The sequence below is a fragment of the Gambusia affinis genome, linkage group LG08 (assembly GCF_019740435.1).
Source record: "Gambusia affinis linkage group LG08, SWU_Gaff_1.0, whole genome shotgun sequence".
In the NCBI taxonomy this organism is placed as follows: domain Eukaryota; kingdom Metazoa; phylum Chordata; class Actinopteri; order Cyprinodontiformes; family Poeciliidae; genus Gambusia; species Gambusia affinis.
Window position 1 is genome coordinate 12,863,267 of NC_057875.1, and position 26,602 is coordinate 12,889,868.

Sequence of the window (26,602 nt, forward strand, 5' to 3'; positions counted from 1 at the left end):
TTAAGACGTATGTTGTGAAAATACAAAAAGGCATTTTCAGAGCCTCCTTAAATTGAGACAAGCACAAACGGTGTAATACATGCAAGTCACACCTTCCCTGAATTATTCTACAATTAAGCTTTTACTCTGTTAGTGAAAACAAAAAAAATATGGATTCTTCTTTTCACAAAATTATTCATGAAACCTTGTCTCGTCTTCTCCTTGTGAGCCCAGAATAATTATGGATTGTCTTGTTCCAGGATGTTCATCAACATCTAATTTAAGGTGTTAAGAGCCTGAAATAGCAAAGCAGCAGCAGAAAGTCAATATGATGATGTAAAAGCTTGAGTGATGATGACAGCAGCTCAGTTTACATTTGAATAATTAAATGGTAACTTTAAAAAGGAATATCAACTGGTATGAACCAGTTAAAGTTCAGAAGAAAATCAATGTCATTGCACTATTTATCTAGATCAGAAGGCTGTTTAGGTGAGATTGTTCTGATGCACAGAGAAATCAGCTGATGACCAGAAACGGCTTCATTTTAGGTCGGTCGCCCAGTGAGCGTCCAGCTGGACACTCAATAATCCGTCACCATTCCAACCAAATAACGCAGCAAACCTGATGCTAACAGGCTGCACTGACAACACCGCTGCTGGGGTGAAGGTTATCACTAAGTGAAGCAGAATAAATGTCAGCTATTATTCTATCGACTGTTTGACATTAAAGCACAGAGATTTTTAAAAGGAATTGCATTTTCTATGACATGTTGAGACATGTCTGCTGTTCATTCTGGCAGAGAAAAGGCAAGAGAGAGTTAGACTTTTAGGAGATATCAAGACAATCGAACAAATGAGAGCACCATTTGATCAGTTTGAGCTTTAAATGTGACAAAAACATCCAGGATTTGGAAATGTTGCTATTTTTGGGAATACACAGCAAGGTCAATGTTTTACTTATGCTAACTTGATGCTAAAGCCAGATTTTTACATTAACAAGTTATTTCAGCTTAGATTTTTGTATTTTGTGAAATTCTCAACTTCATTAACCAGCTGCAGGTTTCTACTATCATTGTTTTGTTGTCAAAGAAAAACAAAAGTTTACAGAAAATCGATGAATAAATGTCTCGTAGATTTTCTTGTCTCATGAGTTAGTTTGTATCCATCTTGTCTATGTCATATAATTTATTGTTGGCTCTTTAGCACTGAACAGGCACATGCATATTATAACATGGTTTAAATGACTTATTTCTGTTAATTATTGAGTCACTAAATAATGTATTTCATCCTTTTCTAAAAGAAAAGTAGTAAACAAGTGATTTTATTCTGGGTTATGAATTCACATGTTTTTCTCTTTCCTACTGTTTGCTTGGCCTCTTGTTTGAAATAAATACACAAAATAAATACAAATGGCTATTAAAAAAGGTGAATAATCTAATTCTTTGCTTTTTATGACGGAAATTAGTCAGAAGCCAAATTTTTGTCACAAACAATAAAGGGGAGGAGAAAGACGATGAGAAAGATGACAAAAGCACGGTTTTCTATGAGTTGTAAAGATGAACGCGGGTTTAGGGAGCGCTATCCGTGGTGCTGAAGTGATATGGCGACAGAGGGGGAGCTCAGCTGGAAGCTGGGAACGATAACTGCGTTCAGCAGGGAATACGGGCCTTCAGGGAGGCTTTAAGGAATTCTAATAACTCATTCTCAGGAAACTTTCCTTAACGATTCAGCGAACAAAACGACTATCGGCCACAAGTTAATTGTCCGTTCATATTAAAGAGGAACATTGTCCTCACAGTTGCATGTCGGCTTAATTTAAATGCAAATACAATTCACCGGCATATGTGCGGGGTGTGTGGCACGCTCGCGCGAATGCTGATGAATTACAAGTGAATGACTTCCAGAGAGCCATCGTGTGGCTTCCCTCACAAGTCAGCGGTCAAGCCGTCTGGCAGGCTGGGCCTCACAGACTCGCCCGCTGGGTTCTGGATGAACTTCAGGTTCGCTCCGATTGGTTCGAGCAGCTCGGCTCTTTCTCCTTCCACTCTGCCTCCAAACGCATCCTGATTGGTGGTGCAAAACGCTTCAGATATGTGGTTGGCTCAGATTTGGGCTGGGATGTCTGGGGACGGAGCTGCGAACACGACCAGAGCTCAGCAGAACGCTGGCAGAGCGCCCACGCTACGGCGAAGCAGTCACACAGAAACACACAGCCACACATGAAGAAGATCAACACAGAGCCTCTGTTCCGAGAGACGAAGCAGCAACACTGACGTCGCAGGATGTCATTGTTTTTTGTTTGGGTTTTTTTCACTCACTAAATAGTGATCTGCAGATAAATGCCAGCAGAAACATGAATGGTTGTAAAGAAGTTCCTTTTGTTTCAGGCTGATGCAGGTTTCTTAAGTCTCCATGTGGAAAATTTAAATCTTTACCTGATGAATTCAAAGCAGAGATGGAGACATTGCCATCGTTACTTTAGGAAAGTTTCTTATGTTTCACTTTGCTGCTACAATTGTAACCGCATCAACTTTCAGCTGCATTGCTGGCTGCTTTGTGCTCAGTTTTATTCTGGAATGATAGAGTTTTTATTTTAAATATTTCTGGATTTCAGTCATGAAAATGAATAAAACTAATCTGAACACAACAGAAAATGAAATATTACAGTAAATATAATATATGCCCTTTAAGATTTACATGAGTAACTTCAGTAAATTAGCAAGATAATTTAACAACATACTTATTTGCTTAAGTTAGAACTAAAAGCTTAAGTAGATTAAAAATAATCTGTTTTGGTTCTGAAATGTAAGTCTATGGCTTTTACAACAATACAAACTATATAACAAGATAAAGTGATATAAGAAGTGATGAGATAAGATGTCACAAAATAAAATTTAAGATAAAAAATAAACAATCTAAACGTATTCTAGACTATTAGACTTTAATATGGGATGAATGAATCAAGACTTCAAAAACTTGGAGACACCTGGATTAAATTTCTCTTTAGGATTCATCATGGCGTCAGCTATAAACGACTTAATATTAACTAAAGTTCATGAACCAATAAATGCACATATGTATACACAGACTGAAACCTGAAAACAAGACTGCAAGAAAATGAAATATCTTTAAAAATCTGATATTAATTTGCTTTTGCTTCCTTTGGGAATTATAAATTTGACTGTGAAATATCACTGCATTCCTTAACCCACCACCAGGGGGCAGACGCCAGCTCTGCTAATTAGAAGATGCTCAAGCAGAATGACATTAGCTCTGTGTTGCTCATGTCTACATGTAAGCATGCAGCTGCACACACTGCTGCATTTTCTGCTTCTGCAGGAAACATTAGAGTCATTTGTTCTCATCACATCATTTTAATTAGCTCTATTGCAGCCGCAAACGTTTGGTTCATGTTGGGTTTGCTCGGCTGTGCAGAAGTTTGGTGCTTTAATAACTCTGCCGCAATATAAGCGAACCAGCTCTTACATCAGGTATTAGTATCGCTGAGCGATCATGTCTTTGATGGCTTCTCAAAGTCTAGATAATAATTCCAGTCACACATAAATTAATTAAAGCTGAGATGCATGTTAGACTGATTACTTTCATCCCTAATTAAATGCAATCCATGAAAAGAGTGATGCAAACAAGAGTCTACGATTTACCCCTTTATTATTTTGATGCCATCTGAGAAACAATGCAAATGAACTTGTCTACTGGCAGTCAAGCCCAGAGAAACCAAAGTCAACGGGAAAATGAGGATTTAAAGACAAGGGATTGCTTCTTTGTGCTTTAACTCTGGAGTTTGTGCATTGCTCCACAGATTACTCCGTGTGGTTAAAAATGTGTGTTTGTCAAATGGCCAGAGGCTGAATGTTATCAGCAGATTAAGGAAATTATCAAGTCAAATTCTGACCTTTTGACCAGAGCACCATTTGTAGAATCGGTGCGAGTGCACATGTCAAACAAATAAAGCCGATGAGTTTCAGTTTCTCTGGAGGAAACAGAAAAAAAAATGGTCAGAATATTTCCTTTAAGCTTCCGTGCAGTGAAAACCTGTTTTCCCTTGAAATATTTCCAAAGAACGATCCAAGTCTCACCTTTGTTTTATGCTTAGATTGTTGTTCAATGTGCAGAATATCTTAAAGACCGTTCTGTGCAACACAATGCAGCTCTTTGTGTTCTTGTCTCGTTTCAACTATTCCCAACCCAGCATTGCACCATGATGGACTTGAACGCAGAAACAAAAGAATAATGTTGCATGAGTCCAGTCAGCCAAGTTCTTTCACAACACTCAGAAGTCTGTCTTTGTGAGCTCTGCAGGGGATTTAGGCTCAAAACATTTCATTATAACCACTGCGGGAAGGTTCCTACACATCGTTCATGTCCAGATTCCACAGTTTCACGTATTTCTAGGAAAGTTCTCTGTTAATTTATTCACTGCAGATGCTTCTGTTAGAGTCACAGTTTAAATAAAAAAATCTACAAAAACCAGAGGAAGGGAAGGAAGGAACAATCAGCAACAATTAGACAAATTTAACAGGGATTTAAGTCTGGAAAGCATTTAAAGCACAATTTGGACACTTTTTCCAGAGAGCAGAGGAACCCAGTGAGTTTATTATAAAGATAGTTTCTCCCTGTCAGACTGAAACTGCTTTCCTGAGAACAACAGAGACTTTAACTCCCACTGCAGCTCTCCAGCTTGTTTTACATTTAATATTCTGTATCTTTAAACAGCTACTACAACATGACAAGAGTAATAAAGCCCAAGCAGTCACAATACATTTGCCATTTGCAATAAATTCTCTCAGCAAAGCAACAGACAAAAAACCCCCAAACTATTAATTTTACAGTAGTGTATTTCTCTTGATCAATACAACAAAATGTTTTGAAGAACTTTGTATATTGTTCTTAGGAATCAATAATCTTAATTATTTAATATTGCAGAGGCACAATCTCATTTACAGACTTTCAGACAGTCTAAATAAAAAAGGAACTTCAGAGACTTGAATGTGTAAAAAAATAAACAGTTGTCAAAATGATCCTAATCAAGCTGTATTTTGCTCTCCCGGCTCTCACTGTTACCACTGCTTGACTCCTTTCTCGCAAAGCAGCAGCTGGGTTTGAAGACGCTCCATTAAATGACGCGGGAGGATCACAAGCCAGCACATATTTAGCTCTAAGATGCTCCAGATCTGGACTCTTTCCTAATTTTGCTAAAGTCATCTTGGCATATGAACTCTCCAAAGCAGCCAATTGTGATTGGAATTATTTGGGGTGTTTTTCTCTCCCCCATCATTTCTCCTTCTGTCAAATACAGATTAAATACTCAAAAGTTCATAAAATGTCAAGAAAAAGGTAACATTTTATGTCGTATGACATTAATCCGCATTTAAGATGAGAAACAAACCTAAAACCTTCGGACTACTACTTTTTAATCCTTTACTAGCAATTTGGATCTTTTATGATTTTGAGTTGAATATTGATTTTTATCTGCAGTAGTTGATGGACTCATCCCTATATGGACATTTCCTATAAAAGGTGTTAAAATATATTAGTTAAATATTGGTTTATTTGTGGTGAGTCGTATTATCATCGCAAAATTCCCCAACACAGCTGCATATTTTCGAACGGTTACCAAATATTGTGCCGCCCTACAACAAACTTTATTTAGGAGTATCAGAGCCAAGAGAGCTGAAAGCAAATGCATCTTTCCATTTTACTGTCATATGACCCGTTTTGTGTTCGTCATCGCATAAAATCCCAATAAAAACCAGTGAGGTTTTTGTTTGTAATGTAACAAAGTGCAGAAATATTCAAGGAGTATGAATACGTTTGTAAGACAACATCCCGAAATTCAAGACTCGGTAAGGGAGGAACGTTCTTCAGGGTATGACAAGAAGCTGTATTTTATTTAATCATTAATGAGTCTTAAGCACAAACTAAAAAGGGAACATCTATAATGAGTCTGACCTGTTCCTGCTCTCTGTATGAGGAGTGTTGCCTCTGCGCCCACTGGACACTCTTTGAGCATCTCCACCACTCGTCCGTGTCCTGCTGAAGCCACCGGCTGCTGGTTCACCTCCAGGATCAGGTCTCCTTCGATCAGGCCCGATGCGCCTTGTGAACCAGGCTCCAACACCTGCACCCCGGCAGCAACACATCCGCCATCACTCGCTTGAAATGCATCATTAATACGAAGCAGCTAATAAAAACACCCGATCCGCATCAGTCGTGGTCCTCAGAGCTCTCTGCTCTGCATGTTTTACATCTTTTCCCTCTTCATCACACCTGGTTCAAACATGAAACATGAAGTTGAATCTGATGAGAAGGTGCTGAGGTGTCAGGTGTGTTGGAGCAGGAAAAGATTTAAAATATGCCTGGCAGTGAAAAATCCTAAATAATCACTTAATTTCCCCCATCTTCATAGAAGAACGTTTGAACAGACCAGCAGAGATGCAGCACAGGAGATGGGAGAGGAACTTATTTCTCCAGGAAAGATACAAACAATATATTCATCACTCAGCAAATTACTGCTTCCTCCATGGTATGTTTGGATGTGATCGGGGAGTTTTTTGATAAAGAAAACTGTCATTGTTTGAACATGCCCAGAAGTAAACCTATATTTTACAGCAGGGACATTGTTCCTCAAAGCAAATAAAGAAAAAAAACAAACAAGGTTGGGGAAATCTAATTTTTAATGTCAAACCAATTAAGGAATAATTGGTTTGACACTTCCTACAAATCTTAGCAATTAGTATTAAATACATGAACAGTGAAGTATTTAGGTTATTCCTGGTTACATTAAGGATAAGTCAAAAAAGAATCTAATAATATTTGAATAATTAAGAGTATTAAAGGAACTAAAAGGAGATGGTACACATCACCTGCTTAACTCGCTGCCCGGTTGGACTGTCTGCGATTGTGAACCCGAAACCTTCTGCACCTTTCACCATCGTCACCGTCAGCAGCTCTGGTCCTTGTCCTGTTGCTCCGGCAACACCAGCCGCCCCAGACGAGGCCATAGAGACATTATCATCGCGTGGCGTGTGTGCGGACGCCGAACCGGGCGTGGTGGGCGGCAGCGACGAGCCATCCAGGTGCGTGTCCCCTGGGTGAGAGGCTCCGGCCTGCGCCAGAGCCTGAGGGGGAAGCTGGGAGCTCAGCGACAGATACTCCAGGTAGGGGTCGTAGCTGCCGCGCCCGTTCACCACCAGTGGGCGGTGCTCCAGCCCGATGGGAGTGAGGGAGGCGCTCGCTGCAGCGTTCGGGTCCTCGGGGTCGAAGGGCAGCGGATATCCTCGACAGAGCACAAGCGTAACACTCTGACCAATCGGTACGGACTGGAAGAGCTTCACAACATCGGCGTGAGTCGTGCCGAGCACACAGATGTCATTAATGTAGACGATGACGTCCCCTGAAGAAGAAGGAAAGAAGATGAGAGCAGCTGTAGTCACACTGGAGGCGGTTTTATGTCTCACAAACCACATGCTTTAGTGTCAGTGCTTCAGTGTGACACACTGTGCTCTGAAAAGTACAACTTGTCACAGTCTGTTGCCATTAAATCTCCATGGGATCAGAACAGGGAGCAGCAGAACACAGAGGAAGTAGACTGTCCCTTGAAAGAGCCACAAAGGAAAATCGTATCACCTGCCTGCTGCTGGCGGTGATCTACTGCAGATGACAGGGAGAGACACTTAAGGACTGAAGGAAAGCAGCAAACATTTGCAGAAAAATGGCCTCCACTGAATAAGAAAATCTAAAGACCGCTACAGACTTGGAACAATTAGACATAAACTCCTTTTAATGGCTCAGAGACAATGTCAGTCAACGGTTTCCAATGGATAAAGATAAATTCATATAGACATTGTTAATTGTTAAAAAAAACACCTATTTGTAATATATTTCTACCTCAAAAAAACTATTTGTTGTCTACTAGAGGAGCACCACTTCTTGCTCTCTGTTTACTTCTGTAAAGTGTTCAGCATTTTACAGAAAAACACTATTAAATCCTCAGGTAATTTACACTTTTCTTCTGTTGAAATAGTACATTTTTGATAAATTACTTCTGTTAATATTTCTCTGTTTACACTGATTATTGTTTGTCCCTTTGTTCAGATCCTGGTACTTCCAGGACAGTGTGGGAGGCACTGAACTGAATCACAGCGTAGAACCAAATTGATGCGTTTTGTTTCTGCACAGCATTGCTTATTCTCTTTGAAGAGAAAAAGCAATGCTTATTATATATAGTAATATGTTAAAATTTAACTTATATGTTGTATATACAGTCACTATGTTAAGGGATTTACTTTGCAAAACATTTATTTGTGTAAATATGTTTATATATTTGATTGATAATCTTATTCCTGTTGCATTGTTTAATTTTGTTTGATTTAACCTATTTTTGAATAAAAGAGGCTAATACCTTCTAGGTTTCTTTTCTGTATAAAACCAAAACGATTTTGGCAACTGAAAGCCAACTACAGCAGAAATTAAGTTGTCAGAAAATATAATCCACTAATAAGAAACTCAGTGTAATCTCACAGTAAATTTGGTCCAAAGGGGAAACCCGGGAAGGTTCAGGATGGTTCTGTGCTTTCTCAGTTTGATGATAATGGCTCTCATTGTCATGTCTCTATCAAGACATCCACACTAACATATTAAACCAAACGTTTGTTTTTGAATAAATTCAGATTAGGAAAATGATGTCTTGCTTACTTTATGCTGCCAAACAGGTTCTATTTAAGTGCTTTTTGAGTCTATTGGTCAGACATTTATCATTGCTGCATCCGACTGGTGAAAATGAAGCAAAAAAATGCTAATCATAGCTAATTTATTAATCAAAAAGAGGGACAATTTTTCATCTACATGTGGCCAGGTCTGTTTAAATAGCTTCTCTTTTTTTACTCTTATTAAATGCTACTTAGCATTTAAGATGTTTTAGAAAAAAATGGGAAGAAATCTGGAAGGAGCCAGATAGTTTTTCACTCCACTGGAAATCAGTTATAGATTATCATACATCATCAGAACCTCATAGCTTCCTTTGCTTAGGAAGCTGTAGTATTTCACAGTTAAAAGTGACAGTGTAGTGACAAATACACTGCCTCAAATACTTTATTTTGCACTGCTGCACACACACATATACCCACACCAGACATGTCAAATCCACAATCATGCACAATCCCTTAGAGCAATGCCACACAGCCAAATAGGCCAGCTAATCTCAGTCAGAGGGTGTCTGCGTGAGTCCCTGCATGTGAAAGTGTGTGCTAGTGCAGCTCTGGCAAAGTCATAGAGTGGAGACGAGCAAATTGGAGAGAAAAGGGGAAAAAAATCAGAACAGAGAGCAAGGCTGACAGACCAGGATGGAGGGAGAAAAAGAAAACAGACAAAAACACGCAGAGGATGAAGACGGAGGGGGAGCGTCAGACGACACGGTTAGATAAGGCAGCTCAATAAAGAGCAAACTTAAAGGGAAAGAGGGAGACAGAGATAAAATAAAGAGAAAGAGATAAAACAGAAACAATGAGAGCAGCAGAGAGGAAGATTTAGAAATTTGTTCTGAATAAGACATTTAGACACCAGCCGCACCAGGCATGAGGCCAACAACAAACAGTTTGCGCCTACAGCTTTAAAAGTCTACACCGAGGTTAAGCCTCCACCGGTTATTGTTTCTGTAAACTCAGCCTAAATCACATACATAAAGAGCTTATGTATGAACCAAGTGAACGCTCTTGTAGGCATCCGTATCTTGTAGCTTGTGTAGAGTCTCCAGTTCACAAGCAGACAGGAGGATTTCATGTGTTGCTCAGGGAGAATCCAAATGCTTAATGTTGGGTCTGTATCTCAATAATCCTCATGAGAAGATGCAGCCGTTTGTGCTGAGTCTGAATCTCATGTGGTTTTCAGATTCAGGGGATTAATACTACACAAGTGGGCAATTTAGTGACACTGGTGTTAACTCTTTGTGTGTGTTATTTTTTAATATCTCCCATTCTTCACCAGCAGTGGAACTCAGGAAACAGAAACAGATCCTGTAATGAAGGTGTTGCTCGAGATTCAACCAATGAAGTTTCAGTCTTTTATTACCAGAGCAGTGAGAGAAAAGAAAGTGTGCAGGGAAACGAAAGTTCATGCCTGGAAGGGAAGCAAAGGCTCAAATATGGGGCGCCCTGAATATGCTTCCATGAATATTTCTGCAGATAACAAACCTCTGAGCACAGTTTATTATTGCCTGTAATTCCTATTCCGTTAAGAGTATATTTTTAAGAAACATCTCATAAGCTGGAATACTTTGGTGAAACTTTAGAAAGAGAAAATGAAATAAGGAAAGTTGTCCAAATATCAATTCTCCTTGAACCTTTTCAGAATTCAGACAGCTCACCTGTAAATGTTTAATTTCATCTTCATTAGCCAATAAAGATACAGTCATGCCTGTCAGGGAGAGATGAGTTCATCCCTACTCCCTGAACATGCACATGTCAGCAAGTGAGGAAAAGATTGATGAACTCTGACCCCACCACCACCACCTAAGGCAGGGGTGGGCAACTCCAATCCTCGAGGGCCGGTCTCCTGCGACATTTAGATGTATCTCTACTTCAACACGCCTGAGTCAAATAATGAGGTCATTAGCAGGACTCTGGAGAACTTGGAGGTGATTCAACTATTAGATTCAAGTGTGTTGGATCAGGGAGACATCTAAACGTTGCAGGAAACTGGCCCTCGAGGACCAGGATTGTAAAGGTAAAAACCTTTACCTTGGTTTTTCTCAGAGGTGTTGAGAAAAACCAAGGTAAAGATGGCCGCAGCAGCGAGCGAACAGATTTCACCAGGAGGTTTTTGCTGCTCAGACAGAGCTCCAAAATTATTAGGGGAGGAAGGCTGACATATTCTGCACAATGTGTGAAAGATCAGGTGTGAAGCAGCAGCACAACAGCCTGACCTCATCAACACATCATGTTTGTGACATTACATCCACGGGCTTTGGTAATGTTCATGACAGCTGTATTTTACTGGGGAGGCAGTTTTTCTGGTCCGCTCTTTGAGGGCAGCTGGTCTCTGCAGCCACCATCAGATGACATGCAGAACAGCCGATGGCTCTTGTCTCCACAAAGCTATTTACCTGGGAGCTCAGGCTTTTCTAGACCCCAGCATGTGTTACAGCGGTAACTTAAAAGACAAAAAATCTCTCTGCAAAGGAATGAGAATGGACATTATGTATTTTTCAGGCACATGGCGCCACTTTATACCACAATGAAGAAACAATGCTGTCTTCAGTTGTTATGAAAATGCTCTATATATCAAAAACAACTTCACAGAAACTTTGATCATAAAATTGGCCTCTGTGTCTTCAAGAAGCTCCTGTCCGTTCCAAAGCTCTGAGTGAATTTCTTGTTACTTTCAATGATTGAAAGTAGTAGTCAGTTGTAATCGGTAGTATGGATAATTACCTATTTATTTATTTATTTATTTAATTTTTGTTAAGGCATTTTAAAGGAGAAACATGAGCAGACTAGCTTTGTGCAGAACGGCGTTGCATTTTGCGTCTCTTTTCCAGCACTGAAGAAGAACTGGGCTTGAACATACCTGCTTTAATTATTTGAGCAACTGGTTAGTATTTGAAGATATTAACCAGGGCGTCGGTCATGCAAGAACCACCGCAGCATTACTTTGTTACTGCATCCTACTCTCCTCATTTCACATCCTGCCACTTTACCATCAGGAGAAAGATAGAAGAGTACATGATCTCCAGATCAAGACGATTCTGAAATAAAACACATCTTCAGGCAGTGTGTGCATTTAACTTTCTTAATACCACATTATCTGTTCTGCTTAGCAGGTTATATTGATTTTATCTATTTATTTAGGGGTCTAATCTGAATCTACAGCAGTCCAGATTTATCTTAGATGTTTCTTTTAGCAATTTGACCAGATATGAACCGCCATGTATTATCCTGCTTGTTGTGTTGCAGCTATTATTTTATAAGTCCCACTAAACCTCATTAAACACAGACAGATTATTATGTGATCTGTAAAGGTAATCATGATAAATGTTATTTAAAGAAATTGGATTAAATAGGGCAGAAAATAAATGAATGGCCCACTTTTCAGATTCCTTAACAATTACACAGTATTTTACACTGAAGTATTACTTTGTTAGTGATTTTAATGTGATAAGATGTGAAAAAAATCCACAATTTTTTGACAGTGTATTGCAAAGTCTATAATAATAAAGATATATTATGGCTTAATACAACACAGAAAAGTACAAGCAAGCAACAACAAGCAACACCATGATCCAAATTCTCCTGCACAAAAAGATTTGAGCGAACATTTGAAAACATTAAACTGTTTTGAAAACTGTTGATCAAGAAAATATTTAAATGAACTGATCTGGACGTTCAAAGTGTCCTTGTATTGTTCGAGGACTTTGTGACCTCTGTCAGCTAAAACTAAAGCATTATAGCAGATGATGGAAAAGCGTTGTGACAGCGCAGCATCAATATTTACTTGGCATTGATGCGCTCGACTCGGTGGGCAGTGAAATGAAACTTTTGGCAGGAAAATCTACTTCATATACTCGTCTATGGCAAGAACCCAAAGTCCATCATGGCTATGTGTCAGAACCATAATGCCACACTTAAACATCTCTATAAATAAATTAGTCCAGCATGAGAAGCTGTTTTTATTTTTCTTGCACATCAAACCAGTTTCCATTACGCATCCAGTACCTGTGTCCATTTTCCCGTCCTGAGCGGCGGGTCCGTCTGGTATAACACTCTTCACTTGCAGGAACTCGTCGGGCTCGTCGCCTCCAATAATTGTGAAGCCAAATCCCATGTTGCTCTTCTGCAGGGCCGTGGACAGGAAGGTGCCCTTCAGCTGGGTCGGGTCCCTCGTAAACAACGGCTTTTCTACATTCAGAGACAAGTTTTTTTGTTACATTTCACACCTTCTCTACCGTCAAAACCAGCAAGCATTTGTTTTGCCAAATCAAAACAAATAATTTTGATAAATTTTTGTATCAAATGAAATCCGGAGTTTATCTACAAAGCATTTCCCTGCTAAGCGGAATCTCAGATCAAGCAGATCGTAACGTGTTGGGTTCATATGTCGTCACATTTGCGCCTGGACTGACTGGCCGGAGGCCTCGGGGTGAGAATGTTCTGCTATTGCCTGAACTACCCCCGATCTCCAGCCAACCCTGCGCAGCACATTGTGACATCTGCCTCATCTGGCGCATATGAAACTGCAAACTCTTAGGGGTAGTTCAGGATAACTCAGAGGGCCTGTTTTAGCAGGAAACACTCAAAATTAGCAACTTCATTTTGAACAGCTCATATTGGGTCTATGTTGTTGTATGAGCAGGGTCTCTATTTGGTCATGTTGGGATCATACCTCTGTATATTGTGGGTAAAGGCAGAGCAGAGAGTCCCTGGCTCTGCATCTGTCTCTGTTGGTCCAGACGTCTCTTGGCTTCAAGGACTGGATTTTCAAACTGAGTCCTTCGATTGATGTGACTGAAAATACAGAGCATCGTTAGAATGAATGGAAAAGCCTTTAGAGATGATCTATCAGCCGTAAAAAAAAAAGCAAGATAAAAGCACAGCTCTGGAATAAAAACTTGATTAGAAGGTAGGGATTCATAAATAAGAATTTAACACTTCAGACTGCTGGATTCGAATCCCTGGAGATTCAGTAAAAGTCACTTTTATTAGAAGACTCGGTAAAGATATATTAATATTTTTTTGTTTTATTAGCATAATTTCACATTGAAAATTTGAGAAATCTTCCAACATTCATTTAAAAATCTTTATTTTTATCAGAAAGGTTAAAAATAGCAGCATAAATGTCTCTTCTGCAGCTCTGTTCAGATTTTCAGCTAACTTTACTCCATGTTCTACTTCAGTTCACTTATGACATCATAAAAAACATGAGAAATTATGAAACCAGTTCAAAACCAGTTAATAGGTTTGCTATAAGTTGTTGAAATGGCTTAAAAATATTTACAAAGTTTACAAAAAATTAATAATAATTCTTACATACTAGAAGATAGCATAAAATCTTCTGAATGAGGTAAATATAGTCAAAGCTGAAAAATTACCCTCAACAAGTTTTAGATTTTGATATTCTGTAGATTGAAAAGTAAAAACCAAAGCAGCTGCAGCTGCTCAAAGCAACCGCTCTAGGACTTCGTCCATCTTGGTTGCTGCTGTGGGGAATTGTTTGGGCTCACTGTTCTTTGCAAAAATTCATTGGAGGTTGAGGGATTATGTTTATCCTCAGCTACTTGAAGGTCCTGCCTCAACATTTTCATTAGACTGAAGTCCGGATTTAGACTAAGCTTTTCGAGAAACGCCTAAAATATGGTTTCACTCCATATTTGCTGCCATGCTGTGGATCGTTGTGCTTTTCATGAACAATCTTTGTTTGTCGGACAGACGGTCTCATATCCGAGTCCTGAATACTTTGGTTTGCAGAAGGTTTCATGCTGAACTCCATGACTGAAAGCTGTCCAACTACTGCAGCTCTTAAAGCAGCTCTTCACAACCAAACTTTACAGCCAACATGAGGTGTTTTTCTCTCACATGTTATTTGACTTTCACCAACTGTGGAGTTCATCTTTATGACCAAATATCTCATGTAGTTCTGGTCACACTGCTCCACAAGCAGCTTTGAAAACCCAAAGAGAGCTTGCCATTGTTTTTAGCTCTTGCAGGTTTCTTTATTACATGCTCCTCCAATGTCCTTTGGATGCAAAGAAATAAAAGCTCTTTTGCTGTAGAAATATTATACAGTAGCACATTTTCTTGTTTTCTTTTATATGTGTGATTATCAGGATTTATATGCATAAATTGTGTGAAGTTTTAACTGTTTTTCATTGTTGTAGTATTTCTACCAAAAATTGTCACCAATATTGATCCATATAGTTTTTTTGTGTAAAGTTTTTTGTAAATAAATTGTTTCACCCAAGACCCCTGGGATAGAAAAGATGGTAATGTATCCAATATTTGGTCCGTATGTTTTTTTTTTTGTTTGTTTGTTTGCTTTTTTTGCTGCTATGAAAGCCATTATTCTCATCTGTCTAGAACATACTTATACTATATTTATGACACCTAGTGGAAAACAATGAAACATTTTCAACAGAAAATCAACACAAGGGAATAATAAAATAAAATAAAAATTATAAAAAACTCAAATTGAAATGGTTGTGTGTTAGAATATGCATTAATAATTGTCTCAAATATATTAGAGACACAGATTGCTTTGTTTAGTTTATTGGGCACATGAAGGAATATTTCACCAGAAAGAAAACAATTAGTGCCACTCTTAAGATGCAACCTGAGGGTCTCAGACGAAGCTCTTGTGTGTTTTGTAATAACTCTTCGCTTTGCACAGTTTGGCCTCAGGGTGAACTTGAGAGGATGCCCACTCCTGGGAATGTTTTGCATTGGATATTTTTAAAACAAATAACAGAATAAAGATGGACATTAAAACAATGTATTCCCTGATTTATTATTAAGCAGGGTAATAAAATGTCAACTTACTCGACGTAGTAGCTGCCGTAGATGGGGTCGTCTATTTTCTCCCAACCATAAGGCAGTTCTGAGACAAAGAAGAAAAGAGACAAAAGAGAAATGCTATTAGTATTTTCAGAGCGCAGAAGAAGGAATCTAGACACTAAATTGAACCACTCCGGGGAGACAACATGACTCTCAGGGCTCGCAGCCACAGCAGATGCTCCCAAAGCGCCTTTTAGTAGACAGGCAACCCTTCGATCTGCAGCAGCGGCTTCTTTACGGCGACACGAATCACAATAAAGAGCCGTTACAAAGAAGGGAGGGAGGAAAACAATAATTTTTTTTCTTTGTGCTCATTTTTTATTGTGCACACAACAACACTACGGCCAAATACCCCCACAGAACTACTTCCTGTTTGTGATTTTCTTCCACACACCCACTCCTTTTCGCCTTTGATGGTTCCTGTGGATGCTTTGTTAATTGTCTACTCCACTCCTACTTCTTATTTATTTCATCCTTGTGTCATCCAGCCTTTTTAGGTTTCTGCTTCTTGTAAAAGACACCACAAAACCTCCTGTACTCTCTGACGCTTTCCACTCTAAATTACAAGTGACACTCAAAGATACAGACCCATTTAAGAAATGATAATATTATTGGAAAGTCAATCTTTTTTTAGAAATTTTATTACCAAGTGAATCACATTCATTCAGCTTTATTTCCATTAATGATTTTCTGCTAGCAGTCAATGAAAACATGACATTTAAAACTAGAATATTACACCAGACCAATAAAGAAACAATTTTTAATAATTGTACCCTTAATGAAAAGTGTGTTTAATAATTACTTCAAGACTAAAAGGTACTTTTAATCTGATAAATGGACTTCATCAGATCGAATTTATTAAATACGACTGAGGTTTTCAAATCCCTTGAAAACGTTTGTGTTCAATCACACTGAAACCACAAACTCCAATGTATTTCATTGTCATCTAATGTTACAGACCAACACAGAAGTGCATAATTGTGTACAAGATGATGTTTTTAAAACCTGAAAGTTTTCACGTACTTTTAAGCCATCTAAGTCACAATTCAAATCAACTGCCACTCTTCCTAATGCCTCTACTCAGCTATAGGCTGAAATTCTTGACTGTTTGTCTTAGAAAAATATCTCAAGCTCAAATCCAATTTTCAGGTTTTCCAACAGATTCTCCATTAGGCGTTTGACAGGGCCACTGCAACACAAGAAAGAATATGCCTGACATTTTAGGTCTGGCTCTTCCCTAGAAGATTTTTTACCTCCATTCTTGTTTCCATCATATCTAACCAAATTTTCTGTCTCTGCTGAAGAAAACCATCCCCACGGCATTATACTGCCTCCACTGTGTTGTTATGTCCTGTCTATAATTGTCCACTTAACCATTTTCTAAGTGGTTGGGTAAGAGTGTAAATAGGACTTCCTACGACTTTCCTTTAGCAAAGCTCTTCACAAAACTCATTATTTCACCTCTGCAGATCATCCAGATCTACAACAGGCCACTTGCTTCAGCTTAAAAATTTTATTTAACCTTCATTTCACCAAAAAAATCCCATTAAGATTAAAAATGTATTTTGCAAGGCTGGCCGGTCATGCTTTTTATTTTCAGATTGAATTGTTTCACAACTTGATCCTGCATTTAACTTCCTCACTAGTCTATTCCTTGGTTTTGTCTTAATGTTGTTTTTACATCAATATTCTCTAACAAACCTATGACGCCTTCACTGAAGAGCTGGATACATTAAAGATTAAATTAACAGACCTGTAAATTCAAATTTTTAACACTGAGACATTTAGTTGCACTGGATTTTATTTGGTGGCGTCAGAGAGAAAGTGACTGAATACAACTTATTTGGAAATTTTGTAGATCAGGCTCCAAGTTGCAATGAAATCTTTCTGCAGTATTTGAATAAAAAATAATTTTTTTTTAACCTAAATTGTAGTGCCTCTCATCAAGCTTCTATACAAAGAAGTGACCTCATCTTGTAAATCAGCTGAAGCTACAGAAAAAAAAAAACAGTTTTCCTAATCAGCTCAAGCTTTCTCAGAAACTCACATAAAAATGTTATATTTCTGATTAACATTCATCAGCAACTGCTTGTGAGGCGTTGATCTTCCTTCTCACACTGCCACATTAAGTCACTCTCGTGTCCTGTACTTCACAGTTTAACTCTGACAGACAATAACTGCAGATGGACAAACACAATGTGTCGCACAGACTGTAAAAACAGGAAAATGCACCAACTCAGTCATGAAGGATTTAGATTGACCTCAGCTCAGTACGGACATTCAATTACACACACAAATACACACGCACACAATCTATAAACGTAAAGCAGAACTGACAACTTTGGGGATAAGAATGGGAGTAATGGACTCATTAGGAAGAGGAAGTGATGCGATGTAGAAGAGTTGCTACTGGTTTCTGCTTCATAATGTTGCTTTTCAGCTATCTGGCTTTCTGAATAAAATTACAGTTTTAACATCGGTTATGGATTCTTCTGGCATTTTTCTCACTCTGTAACATCTAGAAGGATCAAGGCCAGAGTTTATTTATAATCTTCTTTCATTGTGTTAATAATTAAACCAATTTACTAAGCAATCATTTGCTGCACTATAGCTGCAAATACTTTTATTTGTTTTTATTTTGGGATATATTTAGACATATTTAAAGATACATTTCATGTGGGTCTAAGTGTGAAGGGATGAGGAACATTTGGGAAAACATCACATCTTTCATGCATGCTAATGAAGCACAAGCGTTTTCTCTAATGAGAGTGTGTGTGTCTTGGAATGAATGGTGAAAAATGAACAATCTGTTTTTGGTCACTCAACAATTTAGGGATGAAAGTTTGATGCTTTACGTGGACGACCCTGGACATGTCCCCAAGAGGTCAAATAAATTTGTCAGAAAACAATGCCAGATCTCAGCCATGTTGCTGCTACAAGCATTCGACATGCTAATGCGAGTGAACCTTCATCTCTGCAGCCAGAGCATCTCCATAATGTAGCATGAGATTACTTACAGTTATTATCAGGTCATTGCTGCAGATCTCATTATGGAGGCGACTTAAACATAATTCAAATGTACATGAAGTGAATATGAAATTACACCTAAATTTGAACTTACATTAGGATTATACATTTTATGTGGATTGTTATTATTAGGATTATTATTTTATGCGATGGTTGTAAGTCTTTAACACACTATGCTCTCTTTTTAAGTACATAACAGTTTTTATTACTTTTTTATGTCATGTAAAATCTTATAATTATCTATTTTTATACCAAATTAAGTACAGATTTTAGTGCTCTTCTATTATATTCTATTCATTTACACATTTAACATTTTTTCATTTATTTAATGTTTCTCAAATTTAGCGGATTCTGAATCCACATTCTGAGTATTTAATGTCTTCTATGTCTAATTCCTCCTCCACCTCATCAACACAGTTACATTTATCCAGTCCTTCAAAACAACATGAATTATTCACATTTATGTTTTTTCAAATCTTGGCCTTGGTTAAGTAATTCTTTCTGTTCCATTTGTTTTGTTGTTTTTGTTGCCTCACGTTATTAGCTTATGTAAAAGTTCTTTGTTTTGTTGTGTATGAAAATGCTCCCAGAAATAAAGACTAATTGATTGTATTACATGTGTCACACTGCATTAATCGGCTCTCATAATTCAGAAGAAAGACGAAATTAAAATTTCTGATTTCTGAAGTATAAAAAAAGCATTTATGACAATTTTTTTTTCATATGCATGACAGCTTTGGAGAACTAAAGGCCATTCTGGGCTGCATTAGCAAAATTAATTCATGTCTCACACAAAACAGTAAATACCAGCTACTCTCAGGAGACTTTATACTCTTGAGCAAAAAGCATTGCTTTGTGATTGGGTGGGAAACACAGACATTGCATAAACAGCAGCGTGTGACACATAATCACAACAATCACTGATGCACACATCAACACATAAATCCTCAATCTTATCATTTTTACAATTATTTGCTTTGCGTGACGCTGGTATTATAGCAACATCCCTCACGCTTTAATGTAATTACTGGCAGATCCGTGATCTTGATATCAATAATCCATGTGAGAATGTGTGTGTCAAAGTGTGTGCATCCTGGCAGTGGAGCATGCTGACTGTGCAGTCCAAGGTGAAAGCAGGCCACACCTCAATTATCTCCGGTCTGCATTATCATTCTCTCAGCGGACTCGCGCTGCTCAGCCATTACCTCACACGACCCTCCTTATTCTGGCTCCACAGCAACCAAACCTACTTTATACCACCTTAAATAATCCCCTCCCACCCTGTCCGGGAGCCACCTTAAATGTCGGCCTAACTTATGCGCTTGCTGCTTGCCCTCCCCCTAAACTGAACGGGAGACAGTTTCCATGGAAACCAGCAGTGAAAGTCTTTTTTTTCCCCTCCCTCTTCCCTTGCTTGAGCTGAGGGCTGCGTCTTGTCTCTGTTTCCTGCCGCTGAAACATAGAAAGAGTGTGTGTGTGTGTTTAAGCATTCACATATTTGCAGAGTGTGTATGTGCTGCGCATTAAAAGGCTGAACAGTGTTAGCATATCTGAACAAATAAAAGTACATTCTCCTTTTATTCCAAATCTGATTCTTCGCCATGTTTGAAGACGTATCTGTGGCTCTGAGAGGCTCATTTGTGCAGTTTGATTAGAGTCTGAATGACAGAAAAGTCCAAATGTGAAGCTTTTATGTCAGATAACTTTTTCTGCCAGCTGTCTCCCTGACTAATGAGCAGAAGAAAACACATGGGTGACTTTATGTGACTCTTTAGGATATAAAGTTTACAGAAAAACAGAAGCATTATTAAAACATTTTATTTAATCAAGTATATAACTAAATAACAGGTATTGTGAGTCGGGCTTTGATGGGACTCGCCACTAATTAGACTGAATTTTATTGTGTGCTATTTATTTGTAGATAATATTTAGCAGTTAATTATTTAAAGATTTGAACATAAAAAACTGCATATCAACATATTGAAATAAGATGAATATCCAGCTGTACAAACCAATACATTTATGGTAAAAAGAAAAATTTTAATTGCGCAATGATCTGGTCGAATATCGCATATAACGAATATTTACAAATGAAAACTTTGGGATTTTAAGTTAAAGAATATTTTTGGTCTGGCCATACAGATATGTTTGCATCGAAAGAACCTGCACTCTCCACAGACATGAATTTGACCAATTTGGATTGTTAAACTTTCTGATTAAGTGTGTAAATTAAAGAATATTTAGGTTATGTTTATTTATTTATTCTGCATCAGAAATTGCTTCATCCATACTAAACTACATTAAGCTTTATGCAACAATGAGAATGTGGATATTATGAATCCAGGCTGTGTTCAGGCTCTGACAATTCAAGACATTTTTCACTCCCTGTATGTCGACAGGGCCGGCCCAAGCCTCCATGGGGCCCTAAGCAAAATTTGGTTTTGGGGCCCTCTAGTTCTGTTAACAATGTGGACTGGCTGCAATCAGCAGCCCAATCATTAGATCATTCACACACCTGCCATAAACGTATTGCATCTCTGGGAGTGCTGTTTACATTAAATACATGTATAATATAGGACACATTTATTGGCCCACAGATTTATCAACCAGTGGGCGCTGATTTCCTTAATTTTGGGGGATTGTGATCGCCCGACATTTACATGTGAAGCCCATCTCATCCCCTAATGTTATCTTCGTCTTTAAAGGTTTAAAAATCAGTTTCTGTCCTCTTCTGCTCCACAGTGAGAGGCGTGACTGACAGACCGACCCACCAGGTCAGGGCTGAACGTTTGCAGTTTACAATATTCACCTCACTGTTCCCAACTCAGTGACTTTCTTGCTATATTTAGCAACATTTCAGACAAAAAAAAAAAAAAAGTATATTAGCCAAAATCAAAATCAGCAGATCAGGCTTTTCAAAGATCGGTAACCAGGGACCGGCCAGAAAACTGCAATCGATGGAGCCCAACTTAAGACGGAATACATTCACACATATTCATGACATTCTTTGATTACATAAATTTCTCTTAAGCGCAACTTCAATAGCTAAAAAAAAAAAAATCAGCTCCTCTGAGGGGGCCTCTTAGTGGCCCTAAGCGACTGCTTAGTTTGCTTATGCCTTGGGCCGGCCCTGACCCTACCCCCTAACCTAGAAAATGGAGCAAATGAAACAAGTATCTCCCCATTGTTTTTAAATTAGGGAAGCAAACTTATGTTTTGTTCAAAACAACCTATTCACCCCTACAGCCTGATAATTGTATACGGTTTCAGTTTGTATTTCACCTTTTTGTGAATTACCAAATCAAAAACGTTTAAATTAAACATCTGATGCTCTCCTTCACGTTTGAGCTGATTCAGTCCAATAAGCACCACCATCTGAGTTAACTCCTCTCGATGTGGTCTGTCTGGTAAAACAACCATCAGAAGGAAAAGTAAAACCATCTGAGGTTTAATCAGTGCTTTAAGCGGAGCCACTTCTCTCTCACTCCCCAGGTGGGGGTTGGACCCGTCGGCGTCGTGTGCTGGAACAACGCGAATACACGCTCTGCCACTCAGTCTGTGTCTCTTGCAGCATCCCAGTTACTGTTTTATCGCAAATCCCATCAGTAAACACTCCTTCTTCTGGGGATGAAACTCTGAATTTCCAGCAATAAACTATGGAGATCTATCCTCCTATGCCACTGATGAAACAGATAGCAAACCAAACTCCCTGGATAAAACACAATGTTTTTGGGGAAGTTGCATGTTGGAGGATTTAGATCTAAAATAATGAACACAAACTAAAAGATGCTACATTATACTTATTTTATTTTTAGTGATGTTTGTTTTTTTTCTTGGGGGCAGGTTTCTCTCTCTGTTTTTGCTTCCCCATTTTATGACAAAATCAGGCGTTCATCCATGCAGCAAAATATTTTTTGTCGTCTCAGTTTGAAATGATCACAGCATGACAACCTTGAGTAAAAATAATCCATTGTTGTTTTAAAATAAAAATATAGGACATGATTTTATTTTTTTTAATGATACAAATAGAAAAAGTAACAATTACTGCTACATAGCAGCTTACAACCAGCTGAAAAAAGGAGTTAAAACTGTACAAAGAAAAACCTTAGCACAATTTCATTTGAGCAGATACGACAAACAAGCTTAAGCAAAAATACTCCATTTGATGCAGATCTCTGGCTACAAACTCAGAGTGCGCCTCAGTGCACAGATACAGGACCTGCTGATGTGTTTGAAGGTTTCACCAACATTCGTACCAACACATCAACACAAACAAACCTCTTTCCAGATTCACCAAAATGCAGCATGGGAGCAAAAGAGGCCTGGGAGACCGCACAAGGAGAAAGAGAATGCAGAATGAGGATATGAGATCCCAAAGGAAAGTGAAGCAGAAAGACCAGACATGCATGAGATGGAGGCAACAAAAAGGGAATAACAAGAAGGAAAAGGAAACCAGCAAGTGATGAAAGTTCCTCTGAATATCTGTCTGCTGCCTGCCAGAGGCTGAGAAATCCTTCAGGCAAAGGGGCATTTAAAATCGGCCCCACTTCGTCCTTATGTTGCCTGCTCACTTTTATTATATCATTCTGTCTACTTTTATCCTTCAACATCTTCTCTGCTCTCTACATACTTTATTCAACATGCACGGCTGACGCAAAAATAGAAACAAAAACCCAACAAATGAATAATTTGTTAAAAAATATCTAAATAATTATTAAAACAAAATATGTCTAATAATCACAAGGATTTGTAAAAACAATTCCTTGTGGCTGCTGAAGTGCTTACCGCTCTGACAAGGTGGGATTCCAAGGGTGAGCGGTAAGAGGATACGATGTGTCATCCAGGACCTTCACAAAAATTCAGCAAACAGCCTTTGATTCAAAATCCTCTGCCAGCAGGCTTAGCTCACAGAAATAAGTTCCTTTAAAAACTGCAGTCCCCAAGATAGAAACACAGAAACCCGAAGAAAAAGGACAAATCAACTTCAAAGAGACAAGATAAAGAGGTAAAGAAAAAGAAAATGAAGCTCTGGCCTCCGCGTTGGAAATTTAAATCAATCAGTCGAAGCACTACTTCAGACATAATCGCGGTCTACTTTAATATCAAAACAGACCGATATTAAATGTTAATGTTTGCATACAGCAGAAATCCTGTTCCAAGAAACACGGCTATTTGGCTGGATACTTGAGAGAGAAAGCTGAATAAGAAAAAGAAAAGGAAGTGAGCTAGTACTGTATGCTTAATACATTATCGAAAAGATTTATGATTCTCTTCAAGGAGTAGACTAAAATGCAACAAAGCAGCCTTCATAGTGGATGAAGATCTCTCTGCACACTCCACTAATCTCCTTCAAGTGCTTTTAGAGAGCGACTAGGCTGCAGCAGCACCTCTCCATGAGGCTCCCAACACATATGGGACACAAATTGTAGTGCCCCACCTCTGTCTCAATACACCAAAAGAGCAAAAGGAAAATGGCAGCCAACATTCTCCCACATGTACGCTGATGAAAGGCTAATACATTTAACAGAGCTTTATGTTTGAGCACAAAAAATATGCATACTTAACTCAAGACCTCAGGAATTTGTGTTGTCAAATCATCTCTGCCAATCCCAAAAGGTTTGGTATTTGATTGGATGAAAAAACTTTCAATAAACAAGAAAGAAATGGCAACTTATTCATTATTTAACAGTTAATTCAAACAGGGGTCTCAGTCGTGTGTAGTAAGTTCTTCATATTCAAGCGAGCTGCGTGGTCACACACTGCTGTGGGACGGTGCATCATCCTTCAACCCGCAGTGACTGATTGGTCAGTTTGGTTGTGTTGGTTCATCTGACACAAACAGCACACCCAAGTTGTACTTGACCTTCAATTTGGAGTTTAGTCAAAGTAATCCCGTAACTTGGTTTTGCAGAACAGCAGCTTGAATTTGCCCTGTCACACAAGTGAAATTTAAATCAGTTAAATGTGATTTGCTTGAAGCCGATTCCAATTCACATCTATAGCTGGGTATTTCTTACAGATGCTAAAAATCAGGCATCACACAGGTACCTGATTGTCAGCACTTGGGGCACAAAAGCCTGAAGAAAATAAACCCAAACAGATAAAAGAGTCAAAAGCATAATAAGCTATTTGTTGCAGAGATAATTTGGCAGGTTTTTCATGGGTTCAACACATATAATTCAATCAAGCGATAAATAAATAAAATAAAACATTCTTTTTGCGCCAAGTTTATAATTGACATCCTTTTGATGTCAATTATTGAGTCAAATTATCTCATTTGCCTACAGTAGAGCTGAAGATGTGTATGAAAATACGTTCATTATGGACAAGGAAAACTGTGGCAAATCCATCTTATTGCCACACTGCAAAAACACAAAATCTATTTTTTGTCTAGTTTCTAGTGCAAATGTCTTAGGAAACTTGAAATAAGACAAAACTAACTAACAGGTAACTATATAGGAAGGCATATTAGCTTGCTTTAAGTAAATAGTTCCTTAATATTGATGAAAAAGAGCTAGTTCTATTGGCAGACTTTTAAACAAAACAAGACATTTTTCCCACATTATAAGTTAATTTGTCTGCCAATAGAAGTAGTTACTATTCATCAATATTAAGGAATTATTTACTTAAAATAAGCCTCTATAACTTGCTGTAAAGATGGTTTAAGTTAGTTTTGTCTTATTTCAGGTGTATTAAGATATTTACACTAGAAACCAGACCAAAATTACTCTCTAGGATTTTTTGCTTTGCAGTGCATGACAGCCTTGAGGAAGAGACAAAAATGTAAAATGTAAAAAGCGGTTCAAAGAATGAAGAAAGCAGAACCTGTTATATTTTATGACCAGCTACAAACCCAAAGGTTCACAGTAATTTAAAAAGTGGTAAACCAGAATCCCGCCCCCTTGATGTTCCGCTTTGTCCCTGGGTTCTGCTGTCAAAGTGATGGGCCCCAGAAAACGCAGCACAAAAAGTCCAGTTCCTGCAGTTAATGTGTCATCCATAGTGAAATATTAAGATGACAAATCTTAACCAGAAGGCTGATGCAAGAGATAAATTCTTCCTGAATATATATATTTAAGCTATTTTCATATTATACAAGAAATCCTGTAGTTTGCAAAAAGTAGAAAAAAAAAAAGATTTTTTTTTTTCTTCCTACCAAGAACGTAAACATACGAGTTAAACTTGTAAACAAACAGATTCTGACAACAACTCATTCCCATCAAAAAACACTTGCATTGTTTAAAGTGAATAAAAATTAAGAGAAATTAAAAATTGCTGCATTTAGACCCTATAGATCTGATCAATGACAGCAGCGGTGTCCACATGTTTTTCTGTCTGACTGTGAATCTGGAGAGCAAGAGTCAGCTTATGCGGAGCTGACTTGGGTCATTAGCATTCCCGTCACAGTCTGGCCCAGTACTGCCCAAAGACGAGATTGGGAGGGATGTAGCGTGGGGGAGAAGACAAAAAATGAGTAGAGAATTTAACGAGAGGGGATTGAAAGAAGAAATGGGGTGGGGGTTTAAGCTACAATTATGTAGAGAAAAAAAATACAGAACAGATGAAAAACAGAGGAAAAGAAGATATTGATTCAGATTCACTTTAGTGAATTTCATCGCAAGCTAATTTGTTGGCTAAAGGCTGATACAGTCGAACAAATGTTCACCTTACCTTTTGTTCTAGTTGCTCCGTTTCATGTAGCTCTTAATCAAATGGTGGAGTAATAAACACACGGTTTTATATAAATAAATAATGCAATCACTTTATGCGTTCTAAGCTTAATGGCCTGCATGCAGCGCTTTGCTGTCCAAACACTGTTGAAGCCATGACTGAGTCCAAATTTAGCCTGTAGTGTGGATTTCCAGGAGACATTCAATCTCAGAAGGACAAACCAGGAATAGATTATCGAAAACAACACAAACCATTAATGGAAACTCTTCCTCAGTGGAATCGCAAGAGTTAAATACAAGATACACTTGTTTAGAAATTTTCCTCCCTAAAAATCTCAACTAAATACACTCAAGTTGCAATGTGTCA

The 26,602-nt window shown here is 38.3% G+C and overlaps 1 protein-coding gene across 9 annotated transcripts in view; it reads right to left on the minus strand.

Moving 5' to 3' along the window:
• LOC122835990 (membrane-associated guanylate kinase, WW and PDZ domain-containing protein 2-like) overlaps nucleotides 1-26,602 on the minus strand; it is a 120,027-nt gene that overhangs the window by 15,639 nt on the left and 77,786 nt on the right. For 6 of the 9 annotated variants that reach the window (XM_044125557.1, XM_044125556.1, XM_044125560.1 and 3 more), the window contains exons 7-11: nucleotides 15,524-15,581; nucleotides 13,374-13,495; nucleotides 12,707-12,889; nucleotides 6,860-7,392; nucleotides 5,949-6,117 (exon numbers count right to left, since the gene is read on the minus strand). In XM_044125557.1, the coding sequence (XP_043981492.1) occupies nucleotides 5,949-6,117; nucleotides 6,860-7,392; nucleotides 12,707-12,889; nucleotides 13,374-13,495; nucleotides 15,524-15,581 (1,065 nt within the window). The remainder of the gene's footprint in view (nucleotides 1-5,948; nucleotides 6,118-6,859; nucleotides 7,393-12,706; nucleotides 12,890-13,373; nucleotides 13,496-15,523; nucleotides 15,582-26,602) is intronic. The other 3 variants (XM_044125558.1, XM_044125554.1, XM_044125563.1) reach the window with 1 other exon arrangement.